This window comes from Alligator sinensis, unplaced genomic scaffold (genome assembly GCF_000455745.1).
Source record: "Alligator sinensis unplaced genomic scaffold, ASM45574v1 scaffold1011_1, whole genome shotgun sequence".
In the NCBI taxonomy this organism is placed as follows: Eukaryota; Metazoa; Chordata; order Crocodylia; family Alligatoridae; genus Alligator; species Alligator sinensis.
In genome coordinates this window covers 201,391-223,180 of record NW_005842785.1, presented here as the reverse complement: position 1 = coordinate 223,180, position 21,790 = coordinate 201,391, and the positions used below count along the sequence as shown (strand labels likewise).

The 21,790-nt window shown below is 40.6% G+C and overlaps 1 protein-coding gene across 3 annotated transcripts in view; it reads right to left on the bottom strand.

Moving 5' to 3' along the window:
• The window catches only part of ANKIB1 (ankyrin repeat and IBR domain containing 1), a 93,176-nt gene that overhangs the window by 46,685 nt on the left and 24,701 nt on the right, over positions 1 to 21,790 (bottom strand). For all 3 annotated transcript variants that reach the window (XM_006034949.3, XM_006034951.3, XM_006034950.3), the window contains exons 2-4: positions 13,866 to 14,166; positions 11,549 to 11,731; positions 2,090 to 2,207 (exon numbers count right to left, since the gene is read on the bottom strand). In XM_006034949.3, coding sequence (XP_006035011.1) covers positions 2,090 to 2,207; positions 11,549 to 11,731; positions 13,866 to 14,166 — 602 coding nt within the window. The remainder of the gene's footprint in view (positions 1 to 2,089; positions 2,208 to 11,548; positions 11,732 to 13,865; positions 14,167 to 21,790) is intronic.

Sequence of the window (21,790 nt, the reverse complement as noted above, 5' to 3'; positions counted from 1 at the left end):
GGAGTCACTGCTGCTGACCTCCCCATAACCTAGCTACTACCAAAATCAGGTTTTTGTCACCCCAGCAAGTAATATCAGCAGCAGGGGAAAAGAGAGGGGAAGGGGAACTGAGCAGCAGAGACTTTAACTTCTGTGTTCCTGAGGATGCTGAAACAGTGATGCTAGCATCTGTAGGGATTAATACTGGTTAGCACTATGGACGAAAGGGACTTGGGGGTCATGATTGACCACAAGATGAACATAAGCCTTCAATGTAATGCTGCTGCTAGTAAAGCAAGCAAAATGCTGGCTTGCATCCATAGATACTTCTCAACCAAATCCCAGGACGTCATTCTTCCATTGTACTCAGCTTTGGTGAGGCCGCAGCTGGAGTACTGCATCCAATTTTGGGCTCCACAATGTGCAGAAGGTTGAGAGAGTCCAGAGGAGAGCCACGCACATGATCAAAGGTCAGGAAAACAGACTTCATGATGAGAGGCTGAGAGCCATGAGACTCTTTAGCTTGGAAAAGCGCAGGCTCAGGGATGATCTGATGGCCACCTATAAGTTTATCGGGGCGCTCACCAGGATCTGGGGGAATGTCTGTTCACAAGAGCACCCCAAGAGATGACAAGGTTGAACAGTCACAAACTCCTCCATGACCGTTTCAGGCTGGACATAAGGAAGAACTTCTTTACTGTCCAAGCCCCCAAGGTTTGGAATAGACTGCCACCGGAGGGGGTTCAAGCACCTACTTTGAACGCCTTCAAGAGAAATGTGGATGTTTATCTTGCTGGGATCCTATGACCCCTGCTGACTTCCTGCCCCTGGGGCAGTTGGCTGGACTCAATGATCTTCTGAGGTCCCTTCCAGCCCTGATATCTATGAATCTATGAATACTGCTGCCAATACCCACACTCAGGATTTAGGCAGCAGGAAGTCCTGGGGTCTGCATTCAGTCTGCATGGCCAAACAAGTTGGACATTCATGCTCTAAAGCATCTGCACCTGGCTACTGCTGGTAACTGGCAACTCACACCAGACAGAACACCGATTGGTAGGGTCACTGTTTCTCTTATGTGGGTATACAAAGGAGAAAAGGAAACTGACTGGTTGTCCACAAGTCCCTGTCCCACTACACCAAATCATAAATGGTAGCTTTGGAGACAAGGAGAACTTTTTTGGAAAGTAACTTTTAATTACCCAGATTCATATAAAATTATTAGAACAAGTTGCTAGTTTTACTGTAAGAGATAATAGTGCCAGCTTTTATCCATACACGCCAGTTTTTAGTAGCAGATATTGGTTTCACAAAATAAACAGGAATGACCTTCTAGAGTAGTTACAAAGAATGAGGCTGCTGTTACGGGACTGGGCTGGAACAGCAGTGCTGGCTGTGTGCCACTGCTACAGGGCTTGGCTGGAGCTATGTTCCATGCCCTGGGCTGCAGCAGGGACGGAGCCTGCTGGTGCCAAGCAAAAGTAAAGGGGAGCGAGGTTGAGAGATAGGTGTGTGGGGGGAGATATTGTGGGAGGGGATGGGAAAAACAGGGTTTGGGGACCTGAGGCTGCGGGTGGCAGAAGTGGTATGGAGAAGGGATAACAGGGTAAGGGGGAAATCAGGGCAACCTGAGGCTGTGCGGTGACAGGCATAATATGGGGAGCAAGGTGGTTGAAGATGGCAGGTAGCAGTGGGTAAGCTGCCCGCCTGCCTCTCTGTCTGCCCCACCACCTCCACAATGCCTGCCCCCTATTAGCTGCCCCCACTACCTGCCCCAGTATTGCCCCTCCCATCACCTCTTCTTCCAACACCTGCAGTAGTGGAGGAGCACAAATTTAGGATGATCCTCCAATAATTAGGTTCCATACATGGAAAATTATAACAAACTTACATATTTTCTGTGTGCAGAAATTAATTACTGGGGGGTCAACTTACATTCAGAGTTGTTTTATATTCAAATAAATATGGTAATATTTCTTGAGGGTTGTGTTAATAATTCATTTTTCTGTCTTTTTATTATGCCTAAAAAAAGGAGAAAACACCCTCATGCATACCACTTTTATTAAATTAATTTAAAAAACTGGATGAATGTTTCAAAAGTTTTGATTACCATGTGCCCGAAGTAGAGCTTCTGCAGTAAACAGTGGGGCTTGAAGCATGTCAGCAGATTCTACAATCAGCATATCCTTTAGCCTTCGCAAATCCTGAAGTCTTAGTCCCTCATATGGCTTTGAAAAGAAGGAGGAAGAAGAGTTAGTTTACAGCACAAGCAGTTTTTCAGGTAACCACTATTTGGAATTAAAGAGGTAACAATAATATGAGCACTTTAGCTACCCAACAACGACCTCAACCCTCAGGTAAAGGGAATGCCTTTGTGAGTGGATAAGATGGGGTAAAACACTTTCGTCTGATTCTATGCTGTGCAGATAGACAACTATTCCAAAGTCTATGAGCATACTGTAATTTACATCAAATTTCACAGGTTTAAAAAAAACAACAACCCCCCACCAAAAAAACAACCCAAAAAAACAACCCCCACCCCTCCCCAAAGCCAGAAGAAGATATTTCAAGAGCTTGCTTGTTAGGTTTGGAGGCTCTGTATTAAATTATTAACTGACCTATTAGCAGTGACCCCCTTAAAATATCTCCAAAATTAGCCATTGCTTACATTACAAAGTTCTGCCAGCAGCATAACACAGGTTAGGAGAGTGAAAAGTATGCATCTCCGCTGGCAAATCCCTTATGTGATGTAACTCTTCAGGCAGATGGTCACTTTTGGCAGAGCTCTGTCCACATGAAGAGGCCTGGCTACTTGTGGCATTGCTGCTGTGTATGCAGCAACAGCAGTCCCTGTACTGCACATGTAGCCTTACCAAACTTGCCTGGAACACATGATATGGCTGAAGAAAAGGAAGTTAATTTTTCCAAAAAGAATGATTCAACTCAATAATTAACCATTAGAATTCTGAGACAAAGAATTCAAAATGCCTGCATGTCCAGATCAGCCACAGAGAGACCTTGTGCTCTGACCAGACCCAACTGCATGCCAAGTGAGATCTAGCACATGGAGTCATGTTATCCAGCTCATGGGGTTCCCCGAGGTTCCAGAAATTAGGCAGCAGGGGAATGGCAACTAATACTGCACTCCAGGCCAGATGACGTGGCTCTGCAGGCTGGATGTGGCCCGTGGACCGGAGGATAAGCACCACGGCTTTCAGCCAAAGTGGCTCCAGACATTACCACTGAGAAGAATCAGCGGTTGCCCAGTGGTCTCAAAGTAGCATTTCCTATTATAGTGTTAATGGGGTCAGGTTACAAGACACAGTTTATATGACCTAGACATTGGAAGTATGTCCTTAAACTCTGCAATCTCACTTCTAAAAACAAGAAAGGAAACATATGGTGATGGTATAAATACATTTTCCATTGATGCAGATGGAGAACCTGAATGAGGTAGTAAAGGGAAAACAAGAGGAATGTTATGTAATGTGCCTTGGTTGTTTTAAGTACAGAAGACTGTTTAAAAGACACATGCCACTGGAGACTAGGGGGTATGAAATGAATTCAGGCATGAGTAGGAACTGGCTGGCTGCAAATGGTAGCATAATCTTATTACACAGAGCAGGAAGGACACAGAGCTCTGATTCACTGTTCAGATGAGTCATCATTATTTATTACTTGTGTTATTCTTTCACTCGAAGCCTTAGCTAAATATCAGAACCCTACTGTGCTAGACACTATACAAAGGAGATTGCAATCTAAATTAAGTCTACACAGTCTTATACTCTCATGCTGACAACAGAAGGAATGGGGAAGGTGATATGCTAAGTTTTTCAATAGTTTTTATTTACATTTATACCAAGTTCAGTAAAAAAGTGCTCACCCCTCTCTGCATATCCTCAACAAATTCTCAAAAATACATATATTAAGATAAATAATAGACTTCAGAAATAATCAACAAAAAAGTCTGCCCAATCAGTAACATAAATACCTATGGATAATACAGCCTGCCCTGCTTTTTGTATCTGGACAGTTTCCCAGACTAGTTTGAAAAAGGGCACTGGGACTACAGTCAGATTTATGCTTCTGGTCGTTTCTGCGAAGGGTCAGAGGCAGCTATCCTTGAAGCCTCTGTAACCAGCTACTGTGAATGATGTCCTTGGCCTTTATCTAGGAAGCTCAAGTTTGAGGAAGGTTCCTATTACTTTTCCGTTGATAGATACCCATATTATAGCTAAGGACAATTGTATCCTTATTGGTCTCTGCTAAAGTAAAAATGGGTCACTTACTTTATAGCATACTTGAATTTGACTGACCTACTTACAAAACAGTTAATTTATAAAATCCATTTCAGATAGAAAGAGATACAAACAGCTGGGTGCTCAAGTGATTATGTTTGATTGGATATGCTTTAAAAAAATCCTGAAGCGATGACTAAAACTTCTGGACTTGATTTGAATGGTACTTTAAAAAATAATTAAAAATATACATTGCTTCATGAGCACAATAGTCATCACTTAGAAAAAAAAGAATTCATAAGAAGTATATTTTTTCTTATAGAACTGCAACAAAAACGTACGCACAAGAGATAACAGTCCAACTTAAACTGAAGATTTGCACCAAATTATTATTATTAATTGGTTGGTTTTATGTTAAACACTGGCATTATTTCCCTTGAGTAATAAACTATTATATTATTTCCATTGGAACATTTCCCTCAAGACAGCAGGGATTTTGAGATTCTTGGGTTTTAAGAATTTTAATTTTATCCTTTTACACAGCGTGGAAAATATCCATATGAATGTGTTTTAAGAGAGAGATATAATTTATTCACAAAATACTACACTATTCCCAAGAAAAAGTTACCAAAGAATAATATTAAGGTGGCAGAATTAAGCAGTCAGAAATCTGGAAATGTCAGAATGAAAGATGTATACAATGAGAAACCCTTCAATCAGATCACTACCGCAAGATGGTACAGTCTTTAACTGTAAAAAGATGTGCAGTATCCAAGGTAATAGTATACATATTTTTCTGCCATTTTAGATCCATGTAGAGTTTGAGAGTCAAAGCAAATGATGTTCATGACAAATTCCCATTGAGCGTAAGGGGCTTTGGGAGGGAAAAAGTCCTAGAACTCTCCTAGCTTCAAGAGAAAGATCAACATTTGTAGTGAAAAGCTTTCTGTTTAACACCTTCTAACTATACGATGGTTTTAGTCACTACTTCAGTCCATGCAGACAGTTTTTCACTACAAACTTCAATTCTCATCATATTTACTATAGCTTCTGACTTCTACATACACCCCACACATCAAATTTATTACTAACTTTTTGAGACTATCAAATGGTTACACGATTATTAAAATACTATTATTCGCTGATTACAACCATGTTGAAATGTTTAATTGCATGTCAGCACTTTAGTACAAGATAAAAGTATTTTATATTTTTTCTGTTTTAATGTACTGTTAATGATAGAATACAACATAACTTTGTTGTATGGTTAAGAATATATTTTATATAGTTATTCTCTTCCTTGTACATTGAAACTGTATATTTTCAAAAAATGATTTGATAGTGCATGCGTGTACTACTACTACTTAATAAGCCATTATCTATGACAGGGACTAGCATGGCTATTTTGAGAGGGCAACATCATCTTTCTCATTTTCTTAAATGTGAACAGTGAAGATACAATACTTATAATGCTTGCTGTTCAGCATTCATTGGGAATTGTAAGGACTCAGTCAAATGTAAAACATTAATATCTGTATTGACTGGCAAATTTCTACAATATGTAGTAATGTGTGTGTAAAATGACTGAAAAAATTATAACTTTGTTAGTGTGATTTAGATTTCTCTCTATGCCCAGTATAGACCTAAAACTGTTCTGAGTGATCTCCTTGGAATTACTGCTCATTCCAAAGTGTTTCTATAATATACTCTATACAGTGCAGGATAGGGCTGAAATAAAGGTGCCCTTTACCTTGCAGGGCTACAAGACAAAGATAAACCAGCTTCTATTTTAGTAATAAGCAATGAACCAGAAAACTGTGAAGGTGAAACTACTAGGATCAATAAAAAAGTCATTAAAAAAAAATCAATAGAAATTTGTATTATTTGGGTTACTGCTGGCCTAACTTCAATATGTTTTAAGAAATAAACATTATTTTATTTTCCTATACATTATATTTATAGGGTATGTTGCCTCACTTTTTATTGTAGGTTAAATACAAAACTGAGGCAAATAATTTTTTTGGGAATTTTCCCCTAACCTGTTTTCTGCTAAACTATTTAAATTAAGCTACATTAGACATATTTGCAACCATCCACAATGATAAAGTAATTTTTAAGGGTTTGATCATTAAGTTTTATATGTCAGAGGCACACCTGCACTGCCTCAAGAGCTGTGCCAGAGAGCACTGGAGCAAGGCACAATGTGACTGGAGAGAGTGGGAGCAAGTGAGCTTAATGTTATGTACCCGGTAACTGCATTAAGGTAGCTACATTATTTCTATTTAGTTGCATGCGGTGGCCACAGTATGCATCACTACAGCACTCCCTGGCACAGTGTGGAAACAGCACATGCATGACCTCAGTATTTTTTTTTTTTTTTTTTACAGAAACATTCTGGTCATACTGGCATACATTACAATTAAGACATGATTACCCTGTTAATCGCACTATAAATAATAACCCTTGCAGACATTTAAGGAATTAATGAGCAATAAAATGGGAAACCAGTCACAAAAATATTCCACAAAATGTGTGTGATATTTGTGGCTGGTTTCCATCATGATTTAAATTGAACACATGGTGGGTAGTAACAAATGAGCCAATTCTAGACTCCTGTGCAGTGCTGGGGCTGGGACAGGCAATCAGCAGATTGTTGGCCCCAGCCCTGAGGCCACACCAGAATCAGTTACAGGCACAGGTGCAGTGCCAGGGTTAAGAACAAAAACCAGCTGATTGTCAGTCCTAGCCCCTGGACTGTGCCAGAGCTGGTTCAAGACTCCCACGCAGCTCCGGGGCTGAGTCCAACAATTAACTGATTGCCAGTCCCAGCCCCAGAATCACACCAGATCTGGTTGAAGACTCCAGTGTGGTGCTGGGATGGGACTGCTAATCAGCTTATTGTCAGTTTCATTCCTGGGACTGCTCTGGTTAACGCCGGGGTAGTTTTCAACTTGCTGGTGCACAGAATGTCTGGGATCATGATGCCAGGCTCCCCATGCACAAGCAAATAGTAATGGGAAATCACATGTCCTGCCATTCACATTTGTCATGGCACAAGGTGCGACTGTTAGAATCAGGGATGTGATCCCATTACTCCATTAAAAGAACATTTGCCAGAGGCCAAAATATTTTATGTTACTTTTCTTCTATATTGTGTTATGCAGAAACATATTTTAAAAACACACACACAAAAACCATTAAATATTTGGCTTATGTTTGCAATGGTTTTTAACAGCTAATTCATATTTGATTATTTATGCCCAAATCATATTAAAAAAGGAAAACTTAAAACCAGAAACATTTCTTGAAAAGGAAGTGTTTCAAGTGTTACCAATAGCAAATAAGATTTCAAAGGGGCTGATCTAGAGTTTGTGAGGATTGAGAGAAATGGATTTTATTCAGAAATGCTAATGAAAGAATAAGCAAAGCTGGTAGAAAATGGAAAACTCTTATATCACTTAAGCCAGGGGTGTCAAACATGCAACCTGAGTCACGTGGTTCACAGGGCTCTTAGGAGTGGGAATTCATGGGTGTGGCTTGCCACTGAAATCTAGGGTATGGAGCCACATCGGAGACACATGTCAGTGACACAGGACAAGCAGCAACTATGTTAACCACCACAGTTCCCTGACAGCACTCATCCTGCTGCCTCTGCCGCTTACCCTGCAGCCATATCTGGATCCAGTCCGTGAGGAGCCTTGTGGTTCAGATCAATCCCAAGGGGCTAGGTAAGTTTGACAACATGAACATCAGCTGAGTTGTATCTATAAAAGTGTTGGTTTGTTTTCTGTTTTGTCAGTTAAAGGCTCATGTTCCAGGAGGGCATGAAAAACAGAAGGTGATGCTGAACATCCTAACTCCACTTTTACCAAGTTTTGTGCCTATTCACTTCCCACTTTTTTTTTTTTATATATATATATATATATATATATATATATATATAAAGAAAGTGGGAGGAGTTGAGTATAACTCAGGGACAGTTGTGGGAGAAAGGGGATTGCTGTACATGTAGGTTTTCTGATCCTCAAGCTGTTACCTGGAGGTACCACAACTGGTAGGACTGATAGGGTAAGAGGATCCACTACTCATCTGGTGATATTGCACATAATCTTAGGTTCAGTCTGTAAAGGCCCACATACAAAAAACTATTCACAAGAGTCAAATCACAGAGCGGGTATGAACACATGTTCATTTGGATCACAACTCTTTTATAGGTTAAGTTACCATAGTTTAAACTTTTATCTGCCATGGGGTAAGAGTATGCACACAGGCAATTACCATGGATTAGCTAATGTAGATTACATCCATAACCCTTTTTAACTCTGGAAACTCATTTGTCTGCCCATACCTACATATCCGCACCCATACCTACTCTATAATTACACAAACCTCTAACTTACTGAGCAGAGCTAGGAGTTGGTAATGGAAATGGTTTTTCCATTTCAGGAAAACAGAAGGGATTTAAAACAAAAATCCTGAATCTAAACAGAAAGGCAATTCTTTGATTTTTTTTTTATTTTATTTTATTTTTTTTAGAGACCAACAAACATGGCTTCAGTCCATCAAACACTGCATTCAGGTAAGTTTGACATACTATAATTCTGACCACATTCAGTATTTCAAACTGGGAAACCAAAATTTTTACAATCAGAAAATCTCAAAAAGAAATGTTTTAATTTTTCTGAACTGCTTTTTACATATTTTTTTTAATGTTCCCTGAAAAATAGCTTGGCTTCACAGTTTTTCTGTGGGACATCTCACTGAAAAATTCCTAAGCAGTGCTTACAATCATGTCTCCCTGGCCCAAGTGCTGTGCATGCTACAACAGGCAAAGAAGGCCTGTTTATTCTTAAGGTCCTCCTGTCTCTGAGAAAAGTGATTATGGCATTCAATAAGCATGTCCCTTCTTAACTTCCTATCATCATTTCAGCAGAGTGCCTACGACACAAACCCAGAATTCCCATTTTCATTAGCCCCTCCAGTTTCTGTGCTGCATTCTTGATCCTGGAATACTTAGAAAAGCAAATCGTTTGAAGGAAGGATTTTATTTTGGGAATGTTTTGGCTAAATAACCCTAAATATACCCTGGTCTCTAATGGGGCATAACTATTTTCAAGACAATCTGTTCATGTCAATACATTTTATAACATTCTGAAGAGTAATAACTAGGGAAATATTTCAGCCCAAATGATCCCTTTTCCCCAAATGCCTTTACCCTGGTCTTACTCCTAACAAAGCATTTTCTAGGCTAAGTGGACTCTGCATGTACATAAGCATTTTGATCATGAAAAAATTAGCCTTAGTGAGGCCGCATCCATTTCTGGGCTCTACAATTCAGAAAGGATGTAGAGAATCCTGAAAGAGTCCAGGGGAGAGCCGTGCACATGATCAGAGGCAAGAGAGCAGGCCTTATGAAGACAGGCTGAGAGCCATGCACCCCCAGCCTGGAGAAGCATAGGCTCAGGGGTGACTTGGTGGCAGCCTATAAATCCATAAGGGGTATGCATCACGAACTGGGAGAATGTCTGTGGCACCCCAAGGGAAGACAAGGTCCAACAGTCACAAACTCCTGGAAGACCGTTTTAGACTGGACATAAGGGAAAACTTCTTAACTGTCCGAGTCCCCAGGGCCTGGAATAGACTCCCCCGCAGAGATGGTGCAAGCTCCTACTCTGGACACTTTCAAGAAATATCTGGATGTTTATCTTGCTGGGATCCTTTGACCCTAGCTGACTTCCTGCCCCTTGGGCAGGGGCTGGACCCAATGATCTTGCAAGGTCCCTTCAGCCCTAATGTCTATGAAATCTATTTCTAAAGCAGTCTGCCTAAATACACACATTTTTTAAACATACCAAAAAAAAAGCGTGTCATTTGGGGGCACTGGTCATTTTGAGACGGAATTATCTAACATTTACTCCCAAGATTGGATTATACTTGGGTCTCAAATGATATAGCAAATTCCAAGTTGATCCGACTCAAACACTGAAATTTAGAGCACTTAGAAAAAAGAGCACTTAGAAAAAAGGCCTTAACACAGTTAAGGTGTTCCTACCTTGCAGCTCTGCCTTCATTTAATTTTTTACTCTCTGCAGTGAGATAAGGAATCTTATTAAAATAAGATAAATTGAGAAGCAGAGGACTCTGTATAAATCTCTTGACCAAGTGACTCCAAGTTTGCACCACTTTCTCTTACCTAACATTTAGACTTTCTGATGCTACTTGTACAGTTTAGAGCACTTTGGACTTCTCTTCATGGGGTCACTCATGAAAGTTAAGAATAACCAACTAAATGTGTGAAATTAATGCATACAAATGCAAGCACATTAAATCCCATATACCTAATTTTTGGTGTCAAATCAGGAATAACTGGTCTGAAAATTGGATTAAGCTAAAATGGAATAAGGCACTCTTTTTCTGAAATAAGACTGTCCACATATGGAATTATTTTGAGAAATAGCCATCATATTTTTTTTACTCTTACCTTAATCCATACTATCTTTCAACTGTCGTAAAATCTTAAGAGAAAGATTAAGCTCAATTAGGCTGAAGCAACTTTTTTGAATGAGAGCACGCACACATTTAAGGGCACTTTTAAAAGTGGACTTGAAATAACTTAAACACTTTGGCTTTATGCCATCAGTTAAAACATAATGCCATGTAGACAAATCCTTAGGGATCAGACGCACAATATACCCCAGTGTGAACAAGGAGTGGACACGCACCTGAAAATGCCTGAAATCTAAGACAACTGAAAAGAGCAATCTCTGTTGCTATCCTGTTTCAGTACACAATTTGGTTCGCAAAACTTGAAATAAATGTTACTACCTTTTGAAATACTGCATAGTTTAGCTACTTCTTGGTAATATTCACTAATTGAGAGAGCGGGAGTTCCACTCCAGATCGTCTGATTTCCCCTATCCTTGGTCAGAATGCTATCATAGGACATTTAAAATTTTGAAAGTTGATCTTTTAGGGAGGCTATATCCCCCAATGTCCTGGCCAAAATAATCCAAAATTGGCATCACTAAATCTATTCCTGGCTTTGATGATGCATAGTTTCTTTGAAAACAATCGGGTTTATCTGTGTATGTAGAGCACTTGGAAATATTTTGAATAAAAGGTTCTTTCCAGCTTTAACAACAGAATTGCTACTACTCTTTCACAGTATAGGCACACGAGTAGTTCCATTGAAGTCAATAAATCTAGAGATGTGTCCAAAATTAAGCAAATATGTGTTTTCTTAATTCAGGGCCCCTGTCATGAAGTACCTGCCACAATGAGCGATTTATAAAACCAAAAAGTATTTTTGTAATTCAAAAATTTTGCTTCACCTCTCTTTTGTCTAAAGCAGCATATTCAGCTTCAATGCTTTCAGCTTCAGGATCTCGTGAGAATACCATTCGAGATTCAAGGTTCAGGGCCAACTCTTTGTGGTGCTGCTTCTCTGCACAGTCACAGGGAGTATCTTTATTTTCATTTTCCGCAAACAAATCTCCACCATGCTTTACTAGAAGCTGAAAGTAAAAAAGCAAAGTCAAGAAGTATCAATTACTGATTCTAAATATGTTTAATAAACAGGAATCAAATATGTACTAATACGTAAAAGGTACAAAGAGCAGCTTGCAAAATTGCAAAGGGATTACAGAAATTTTTTTGTAAATGTTTAAATAAAATATTCCAATTCATCTTGTTTAACAGCTGGATACCATGTTTGTCCTAGTTAGCCAGCTTTCTTGGAATTTATTTTTAAATTAGCAAGAAATCATGCTATTACCATTTGTAAATAATCCCAACACAGTTGCAAATTTACAAAATTAGCTTTTCAACAAATGTCCAAGTAACAAATCAAATTCAGATAAAAAATTGATCAACATCAAAATGATAAAATATTTTGTAAACATTAAAACCTGAAGAACTCTGATATTTGTCTTGAGAATTCCAAGAATGCTAAGAACGATTCACTTTTACCCTCTCCTGCTCCACCCTAGTTTTAGCTCTCCCATCTGTCTATGCTCCTCATTGCCATTCTTAAATAAAAACTGTCCTTTTTCCCCATATCCTTCCCTCCAAAAGCATCAGAAGATCCCACCAGCTCTCCAAAGCAGCAAGTCTTATACTTCCCAACTAGATTACCTCCCCATTACAGTAATATAGAACAGCATAGGTCAGTGACCTTGGTAGTAGTAATAGCATTTAATGAACAGTGTATACCCACAAGAGGATCATTACTAACATATAGGCTAAGGATATGGACAGACATTCATGTGACACACTCCAAATCTTGCTCCAATCTGGAGTGTTTAGCACCTCCCTCAAAGATCAGTACTAGGCAGTTATCTCCCAATGTATTACATACAAATCTGCACTGTACAACAATATTAAAAAATTAGATGGCTAGGAAAAATAGCCTATTGTGGAAGGCAGATTGATACAGTTGAGAGTGAAGACCAAGGCCAGATCCCATCAGGTTAAACAGAACCAAGGAGTCAAAAAGAGAGCGTATGTAAGAGCACATAGTGCCTTTCTTCCCATAGTTTGAAGTATTTACTGCATTTACCAAAGCTAAAAAAATATGGGAAAGGGCTAGCAGAGCTAACAGGCCAATTCAGCATGAATCTAAAATATAATCAGAGACTAAACATAATTGTTAAAACAACAAGCAGTGTCCTGTAATACTTGTTTAAAATCCATTCCATAGGAGACCTTCCAATTGAGTAGGATTCACAATTAAGAGGTCTTTGATTATGTGGATGATACCATTCAGTATTTTCACAAATATTACATTTGTTCTCACTGCTAAAAGATAAGTTAATTTTAAGTATGCTCCTTACAGTCTGCAGAGCATTCGCTTCTATCAGTGGTTGAAGGCTACGCAGTACAGGAGTAGCAAAATTAGGTGTGGGCAAGGAAGGCACCAGTCCCAGGTGCCAATTTAAAAGGAGCATCAGAATGGTAGCCCCTGTAGAGCCACTGCCTCAGAAACAGCAGCTTGCTCTGGGCACCAGTGGCCTACATGATGGCAGCCTATGCTGAGGCAGCACCCCATGTGTAAGACCCTATACCAGTAACCCCAGCTCTGTGAAATTCAGTACTCCCCCCCATCACATATGCCAAAATTGCTAGTTAAGCTATGTAGTAAAGAAGTCTAAGCTGTTTGTGATATAGGAGTGAGACCTTCAGCATCTTCCAGTCTGAGCTATTGAGGATTAAATCAGTTTTAAAAATCTGATTCAGACATCTGTCTGTTCCATTTTTCCCCCGGTATATATACATTTCTTTACTGTTAAATTCCTTTAATTCATTATCATTTTTATTGGCTAACATAGTTCTTCCTCATAACATATGGGGTATCTCACAAAATTACATTTATGTGTATGCAGTCTGGTTTTCTTTTGATCTCTCTTTAGTTGGTAAGATGTCTCATTACATACATATATGTCTCATTGCATTCATTTAATTTATTTGGGTTCCCATCTTTTGCTAGACTTGACCTGCTAGTCAACTATTTCCTCTCTTACAGATAAATAAACATAATATGGACATTTTCCTTATCTTTGTAACTCAAATTTTGTATTAAAATGTTACAGCTGTAGCAAGCACATATGTACTAACATAACCACAAGTTTGCATACTGATATCAAGTTTTACCTCTACACAGGTTTTCATCCCTGAGGCAGCAGCATAGTGCAAAGGTGTATTTTTTTTGTTATCAACAGCATCAATGCCTGCTCTTTCATATTCTCCTTCATCAAGCTTTGCTCCTTTCCATTTTAGGATCATCTGCAGACAATCTGCTCTTCTGAAGTCATCTTCTGAGGGTCGTGTCAAGCGAGGATGGAGTGCCCCTTCGGATATCATAATTTGAGGTCCCATACACAGTAAGTGCATAGACGTCTCATTGTGCACATTTCGTTTATTGGGGTTTCCATCTCGAACAAAAAGAAAAGTCCTATATGGAAAAATGAAAAGTGAAAATAATCAGTATATACTGTAGTTTACTTAGTAAGCTGAAGCAGCAAAGTTATTTTTCCTGCTATTTTCTCCTCCAGCCAAAATGTTGTTTATCTATGTAAATTATGTTTATCTATGTAAATTAAATCTATTCATAGGTGTAAAAAGCCAGATACTATCTCAATCACTTGAAGTTTGCTGCTAAAATTTCTAAACAAAAATAAAAACATTATTCATTTCTTTCTGTGTAGCACTCTAAATTGCTTTAAAAAACCCTCTGAATTTTCCAAAGGTTTTAAATTACTTTGACCTTCCCTTTATTTGAGGAACGCCAATAGCACTATTTCCAGAATGTCTAAATCAGGGAGGAACAAAAATCTGGCCTGCCAACTGACTGTATCCAGCCCATGGCTAGACACTTGCCAAGTGAATGGATCCAACCAATGGGTGGGTGGTAACTCTGGCAGCCATGTGATGCTTGGCATCCAGGGCTGCTTCCAGCATGCTGGGTGCTCTCTCTCTCTCTCTCTCTGGCTGGGACTATGACCAGTGTGGAAGCAGAAACATCAACCTGCAGCTGCCCAAACTCAGCTAGCAGCTTCCAGGTTGGGGCTTCAGGCATGGGGCGAGGTGTGCTACAGCTATGGTCAGGTTTAGGCTTCCATACTGGTCACAGCCTGTAGCTGTAACACATCCTGCACTTTCCCTGAGTGTCTGGAGCCCCAACCTGGAAGCTGACGGCTGTGTTTGGGCAGCTGTGGATGTGGCCAGGTCTGACGAGGGTGATGGATGGGGAAGAGGGTAGCACACGCTAAAGCTGGGGGCGGGTAGACTCCAACTGTGGAGGATGAGGAGGTGCTAAAGATGCAGGCAGGTTCAAGCTTCTGTGTTAGTTGCAGCTCTGGGAAGAAGGGATGGGGAGAGGGAGAGGTGTAGGCTTCGACATGTCACCAAAACTCATTAAGTGGCTCACCAACCCAAATAACTGTCCGCTCCTGTTCTAAATCCTGCTTGGAATGCTAACTATCTTAGTTCTCTCAATAGTGTCTCTCTTGCAGGCAGAAATACTCCAAGCTATTGTCCATTACTATTTGGAGTGAATAACTACCAAGATCAGTCATAAGCTAAACTCCTCAAACAGGCTGTCACGGACCTGCCAAACACCCATAAGTTGAGTACTTTACTTACAATAAGTAACAAAATAAAGTTCTTGTGCAATTAATATAAGTAACAAATAAACCAACAACCACATTTAGGATAAATTCTACATATTAAATAAAAAATTAGCACACCAAATTAATATCCTGACAGATAATTTATATTCACCTAGTCATTACCCTTAATAACATTCTATGTAATGGATAATACACAGCTGTTAAGAGCTACAAATATATTGTTCCACCCATCAGAGCCAGAGCCTTTTATAAAAGACAGAATTTCTATCTTCTCCTCCATGGCGCAAAGTTGCACAATTTTTCTTTAAAACATTTTAAAATTAATTAAAATTTTCTTGCTAGCATTGCAAGTACCAAGGAAAGATCCTTTATGTGGCTTTGCTTTTGTAATGCTATTCCTTACACTGGATGGATCAGGGAGCATTACACTAGCCCAGTGGGTCCTAACCTGACTGGACCACTAGGTTCTACTGAAATAACTCCCATTTTATTCTTAAGGGAATGTGAGTTATTGGTAATTTGGTGACTCTTTTTCTATGGGAGTGACAAGGGATCTGCAGTAGGGTTGTTAATTTAATGGGAAAGCAGGACAGTTACGGGTGACAGAGGAAGAAACATGGGAAAGAACTATGCATAAAACTAAGCAAGAAGGATCACCTAGGACTGGGGTTGTTGACCGGGGGTACACATACCTCTGGGAGTACTTGGGAAGGCACTAGGGGGTACGTACAGGTGGGCAGGGATGGAGAACTGCCACCAACCACCCCATCGTGCCACCTGCCAGGAGCAGAGTCAGGGTGGGGCAAGGGCAGCAGTGCCCTTCTGTGGGCTGCACAGGCACCACCTGGTCAGTCGGACGTGGGGGGAGGCAGGGAGCTTATGCAGTGGCTGCTGCCATCCACTACCCCACGATGCTGCCACTCTGTGTCCAGCTGCGTGCCACCCCCCTCCCCTGGGAAAAGGTTGAAAAGATTGAAAACCCTTGACCTAGGAGATAGATAGAAGATAGAATAAAGAAGAATGTGGCATCTGTTCTTGAAGGTCCTTTGCAGAGATATTCTCCCAACTGTTCCTACAAGCTCAACCACGTGCAAAAAAAAAAATCAACAAAACTCCCTGTCCGCCCACCTTCAAGCTGCTCCTTCACTTATTATGGGTCCTTTCTTCAAACTACCTTACATCTTACAAGAAACAGAAGAACCCAAAACAATATTTAATCATTTATATTCCTATTTTCTTAATTTAAAATGTGTTCTGGAATCTTCATTGACAGGTAAGCTATTGACAGGGCAGACATCACTGTCTGACAGAAAAAAAATACTCTCTGCTATAAGCAAAATGAAGACTGATAGAAAATATTGACTGTTTAAAATTTTTTTTTAAATTCCCACTGCTTGTGTTAGTGCTGCCAGTTTTCCATTTTTGAACAGATGACTTATTTATACTATCTGCATTTTTTTCCTAATTTTTACCATAGTCCTTTGAAAGGAAACAGGTCTGCCCTCAGTGTTTTCATGGGAGGCAGCCTTTTTACATTCTTTTAACCAGTCTAAGGTGATAGACAGAAATTATGAAATTATAAGACTTAAAGTAAAATAATTATCTGGTAGCTCCCTACAGTCATTTTCTAATGATTCTAAACTGACCCTAGAATATTTGCTGCACAAGGTTCAGCTATAAAACCTTTATACCCAGAAATAAACAACATGAACCAAGACAAAATGGAAAACTGAAGCACATACAGTCTCAAGAATCTTGTAATTCAGAGAATATATGTATTAATTAACTAATAACAGGAGGCGTTTATAAAATATATCATCCATAAAGTAGCAGTTAAATAGGGTATAAGAAATAATGGAAAGATTTGAGAATAAAGACATTTAAATGTGATATCATGACCTTTTAGCATTCAGGCTTTTCATAAAATATATTCCAGGTTTTAATGAAGAGCTAACTGCTATACTACAGCTAATTATGGAAATATTTGATTATATTTACCAACTTAATAGAAATGTACAAAGATCAGTTAAAACATCTTTGATAGTAAGTAGCTAGCTAAATGTTCTAGTCCATCCTCTTCCTTGTTTCTTGTATATGCCCCCTCAGGTGTGGTATCAGGAAGGTGTCTTTACCTCTCCTGGGATCCAATTTTACAATTCTCACACATTTTGACCAGGGCCTGGATTACTGTATTCTGTGCATCAACTATATTCACACAATAGCTTTAAATGTGTTCAGTACATAATAGCTTTTCCTCTTTGGAAATCTATGATCAGTGGTAAAAGTGTGATCAGACAGCCTTTTAAAACTATAATATTATTATTATATATATATAATATATTATTATTATATATATAATATAATATTATTATATTATATATATAATATTATATTATATTATAATATATATATGTAACTATAACTATTTTAATAGGAACAAAGTATTCAGAGACAAAGGATTTTGAAACAAATGGTCCTATGCATAAGTCTATTTTACGTACAAGTTACAATTCCTGATGGTAGCCCAAGCAGACCTGATGCTGTTAGACATTCTAGCAGATGTTGAGTATTAATCTGCTTCCCATTTAATATAAACGTCTTGTATCCTTCCTACTTGCTGAGATAGTAAAAATGTCAGTAACCTGATTAATACACAGTTGACAAAGTATTCTGTTCTGTCCCCTTTAGTTCATAGGTAGTCATGAAGTAATGGACCAGAAATGAAACCTAATGAATATGTAAATGAAAAACATAACGGTGTAGTTGGGTAAAAATAATTAATTGGCTTGAATTTGGGCTTGTTACGACTCATGAGTGGCAAGATATCTGACTTAATAGGACCTTTATACCAAATGTCATAACATGTATTTTTATGTAATGCATTTTCAGAAGACTTAATTCTATGGAAAGTGTTTGGAGACTAGTGATGGATTTGATTACAAAAAAATTAGACAAAATAGAGACCAGCCTTAATCTTGCCCATCCAGGTTCTCAAGTGATATAATTTTATTAATTCTTAAAATCTGACTCCCTATTCTTCTTTTACCATATGTTGGTATCATTCTCTCTTCTGTTAATTCCTTATCCCTACTTCTTTTTCTACCTATCCTACTATAACTGCATCCTCATTTCAACTACTCATACATTAACTTTAAGCTGCAATAAGAAAAGGAAAACTCTTAAGAAGGGTGTTCACCCCAATTCTTTTATTCAGCAGTCCTCCTGAGGTCTTGTCTATTGTCTCTATTTCTGAAGCATATAGAAACAAAATCACAGTTACTGTATTTACTTGAATACTTGAATACAAGATGGAGTTTTTTCTTTCAATCATCTTACAATCATCTTACAATCACATACAAGGAAACCTCATTATTATCTATCATTCTTCTTGACGGTTCTTCACAGACAAAGATGTTAGGAAGTTAACTGTCCACGCCAGTTGCAGGCCTGCTGGTGACTAATGAGTCCAACTGCAGAGAAGCAAATCCTGTTGCAATGGTTACACATGTATGGCTGATTGCTGCTAGAGGGTGTGTATATCATTAAACTGCTGCCAAATGCAGCATGTGCTAAGTATTGGAAACCAACTATGAAACTGATTAAACGCAGCTAACACTGAGCATGATTATAAAACCAATGGCCCACAGTGGACAAACTTACTGGTGGGAACCTACCACAAGGATACATTAGTGAAGCCCATATAACTAAGATATATATGTGACAGGGGCAAACTTTCATGCCCACTTCACTCTCCTGCCACACTTTGGTGTAATAGTATTGAGATGTTAATTAGGCGGGAGGCTGCCCATTTTGGACCCCAAATGTCAAAGAGAATATCCGAGCTCTGTTCCACCCCCACACAGTGGCCCAAGCCTCACAGATGACATCACAGGCAGCTAAACTCAGCTGTACCCTTCACCCCCTTAGCTGTGGTACCCTCTCTAGGACCTTCAGCTCCCCCTTAGGCCCTGCCCGCATCTCAGGCCAGTTGGAATTCTGAGACTCTCTGCTCTGGGCATCCCTCGTGGTGGGCCACCTTGGCCCTTCGACCCCCCTTTGGGTCCTGGCCCCAGCACGGGCCTGTCAAGGGTCCCTCCGGACAAGTCTAAGCTGTTTGCTTGCTCACAAGGTTCAGGGTCCCCCATTTCCGGTTCAGGTGCTTCACAAAGCATGCCTGGCTGTACAAGGTCACTCACCCCAGCAGGCTTAGGCACTTCAAGAAGCTTACCTGCCTTCTTTCATTATATAACACACCCAAAGGTGAGGGCCGAGGTTAAGGAGCCCCCAACCCACCTTACACCGGAGACGTGATCACTCCAGACATTTACATGGGGACTGCCACGCCACCAGGTCTTCCTGCCCCAGCAGGGTGCAGTTTTAGGTCATGCCCAGGACCAATGAGGCCTCCAAACCATCCCTATAGCCTCACCCTTACCTCCAAGGTGTTCCTAGCAGAGCTCAGCAAAAAGATGTTTCTCCTCTTCTGACTGATCATGAACTGCCCTCAGCTCAGGAAGCTGGGCCTTAGAATGGCCACCCTAATCAGGCACCTGCCCCCTCCCTGTTCCCATCCTTAAAGTGGCAGGGACTACAGGTACCCTGCCACAATACAGTAGTGCCTAGTGTGTGTAGTCCCTCTCAGTGCTGACTCTTTTTCAAGTCATGGTGAGCCACTTGAATACATTTCAACTTCCTTTTCAGTTCCACAGCTGAGCTATGCCTTTCTTTCCCATTTTCAATGATTTCTGCTTCTTCACTAACCTTAAATGTTGGGCAAACATCACCAAATGGGGTCCCAAATAGTTCACCCAGAATCCATCTATCACCCCCTCTCTCAGCCTATTGCATAAGATTAGTGTTGCCCCACCCTCCACGAGGTTGAACTGGACCAGTTGCCCTATGCCTCACCTACATATACATTTTTGGAGGATACCAGGAAATGTGACAAGAACATCTGGTTTCTATCAAGAGTGGGAGGCTAACTGGCACATGGATCCTTTGTGGAAGGTACTGGTGTACAGACACATACTGAGCAATGCTGAGCTATGAGGATACCATGACTTGAAACACTATTGACTGTACTGGGGTTCTGCCCAATGAAATGACAGGACCTCCACTTAACCCAGGAGGTGCACAGTCCCACCAGAGGAAATGCCCTGTTGGACCTGGTCCTGGCCACAGGTGATGATCTGGTAAGGGGGCTCCAGGTTCTGGGCCACCTGGGTGATAGCGATCATCACTTGCTGGAATTCATCATCCAGTGCAGGGTGTCAAGGGCCTGCAGCAAGGTGGTAGCCCTAGACTTCAAGAGGGCCAACTTCAACGAGTTGAGATTGGTGGGAGGGGCGCTGGGGTTCTTGAGGGCAGGGGAACTCAGTGCCCAAGATGAGTGGTCGTTCCTTAAGGAGACGATACTCAGGGCCCAAGAGGTGACAATCCCAACAAGAAGCAAGGGGGGCAAGAGTGCCCTGGCTCACCAAGGAAGTTCGAGAATGCCTGGTTGCCAAAAAGGCGGCATACATCTGGTGGAAGGCAGGGACTATCTCCAAAGAAGAGTATACTTCCACTGCTCGGGCCTGTAGTGGGGCTGTTAGGAAAGCTAAGGAGGACATAGAGCTAGGACTAGCGTCCAAGATCAAGGATAATAAAAAGTCCTTTTTCAAATATATAGGGAGGATGAAGAAGGCGCCCTGCAACATATGCTGGGCAATCTGGTGGTCGCGCCAGAAAAGAAGGCAGACATCTTTAACAAATTCTTCACCTCCGTTTTCTTGGGCAGGGACCGGGACTCCCCCACCGTGATTCAAGATGGACTCGAGGGGAACGCCCCAAGACTTAAGGTTGAGGAGGACCAGGTTAGAGTGCTTCTGGAGGGGCTGGACATGCTCAAGTCAGCAGGTCCAGATGCTCTCCACCCCAGGGTGTTGAGGGAGCTAGCAGGGGTTATTGCAGGGCCCTTGGCACGACCTTACGAGTGCTCGTGGTGCTCGGGCCAGGTGCCAAATGATTGGAAGATAGCCAATGTGGTCCCCATCTTTAAAAAGGGAGGAGGGAGGACCTGGGCAACTATAGGGCTGTCAGTCTTACCTCAATCCTGGGGAAGCTCTTTGAGAAGATCATCAAGGAGCACATATGTGACAGGCCGGCATCGGGGATGATGCTCAAGGGCAACTAGCACGGTTTCATTAGGGGCAGGTCATGTCAGACCAACCTGATTGCCTTTTACGATCAGGTCACAAAAGCATTGGATGCAGGTGTCGCCATGGATGTAGTCTTTCTGGACTTCAGCAAGGCCTTTGACACTGTCTCCCACCCCATCCTCATTAAAAAACTAGGTGACTGTGGCATCGATGCCTACACGGTCAAATGGATTGCAAGTTGCCTGAAGGGTCGTACTCAGGGGGTAGTGGTGGATGGGGCTTTTTTGACCTGAAGGGAAGTGGGCAC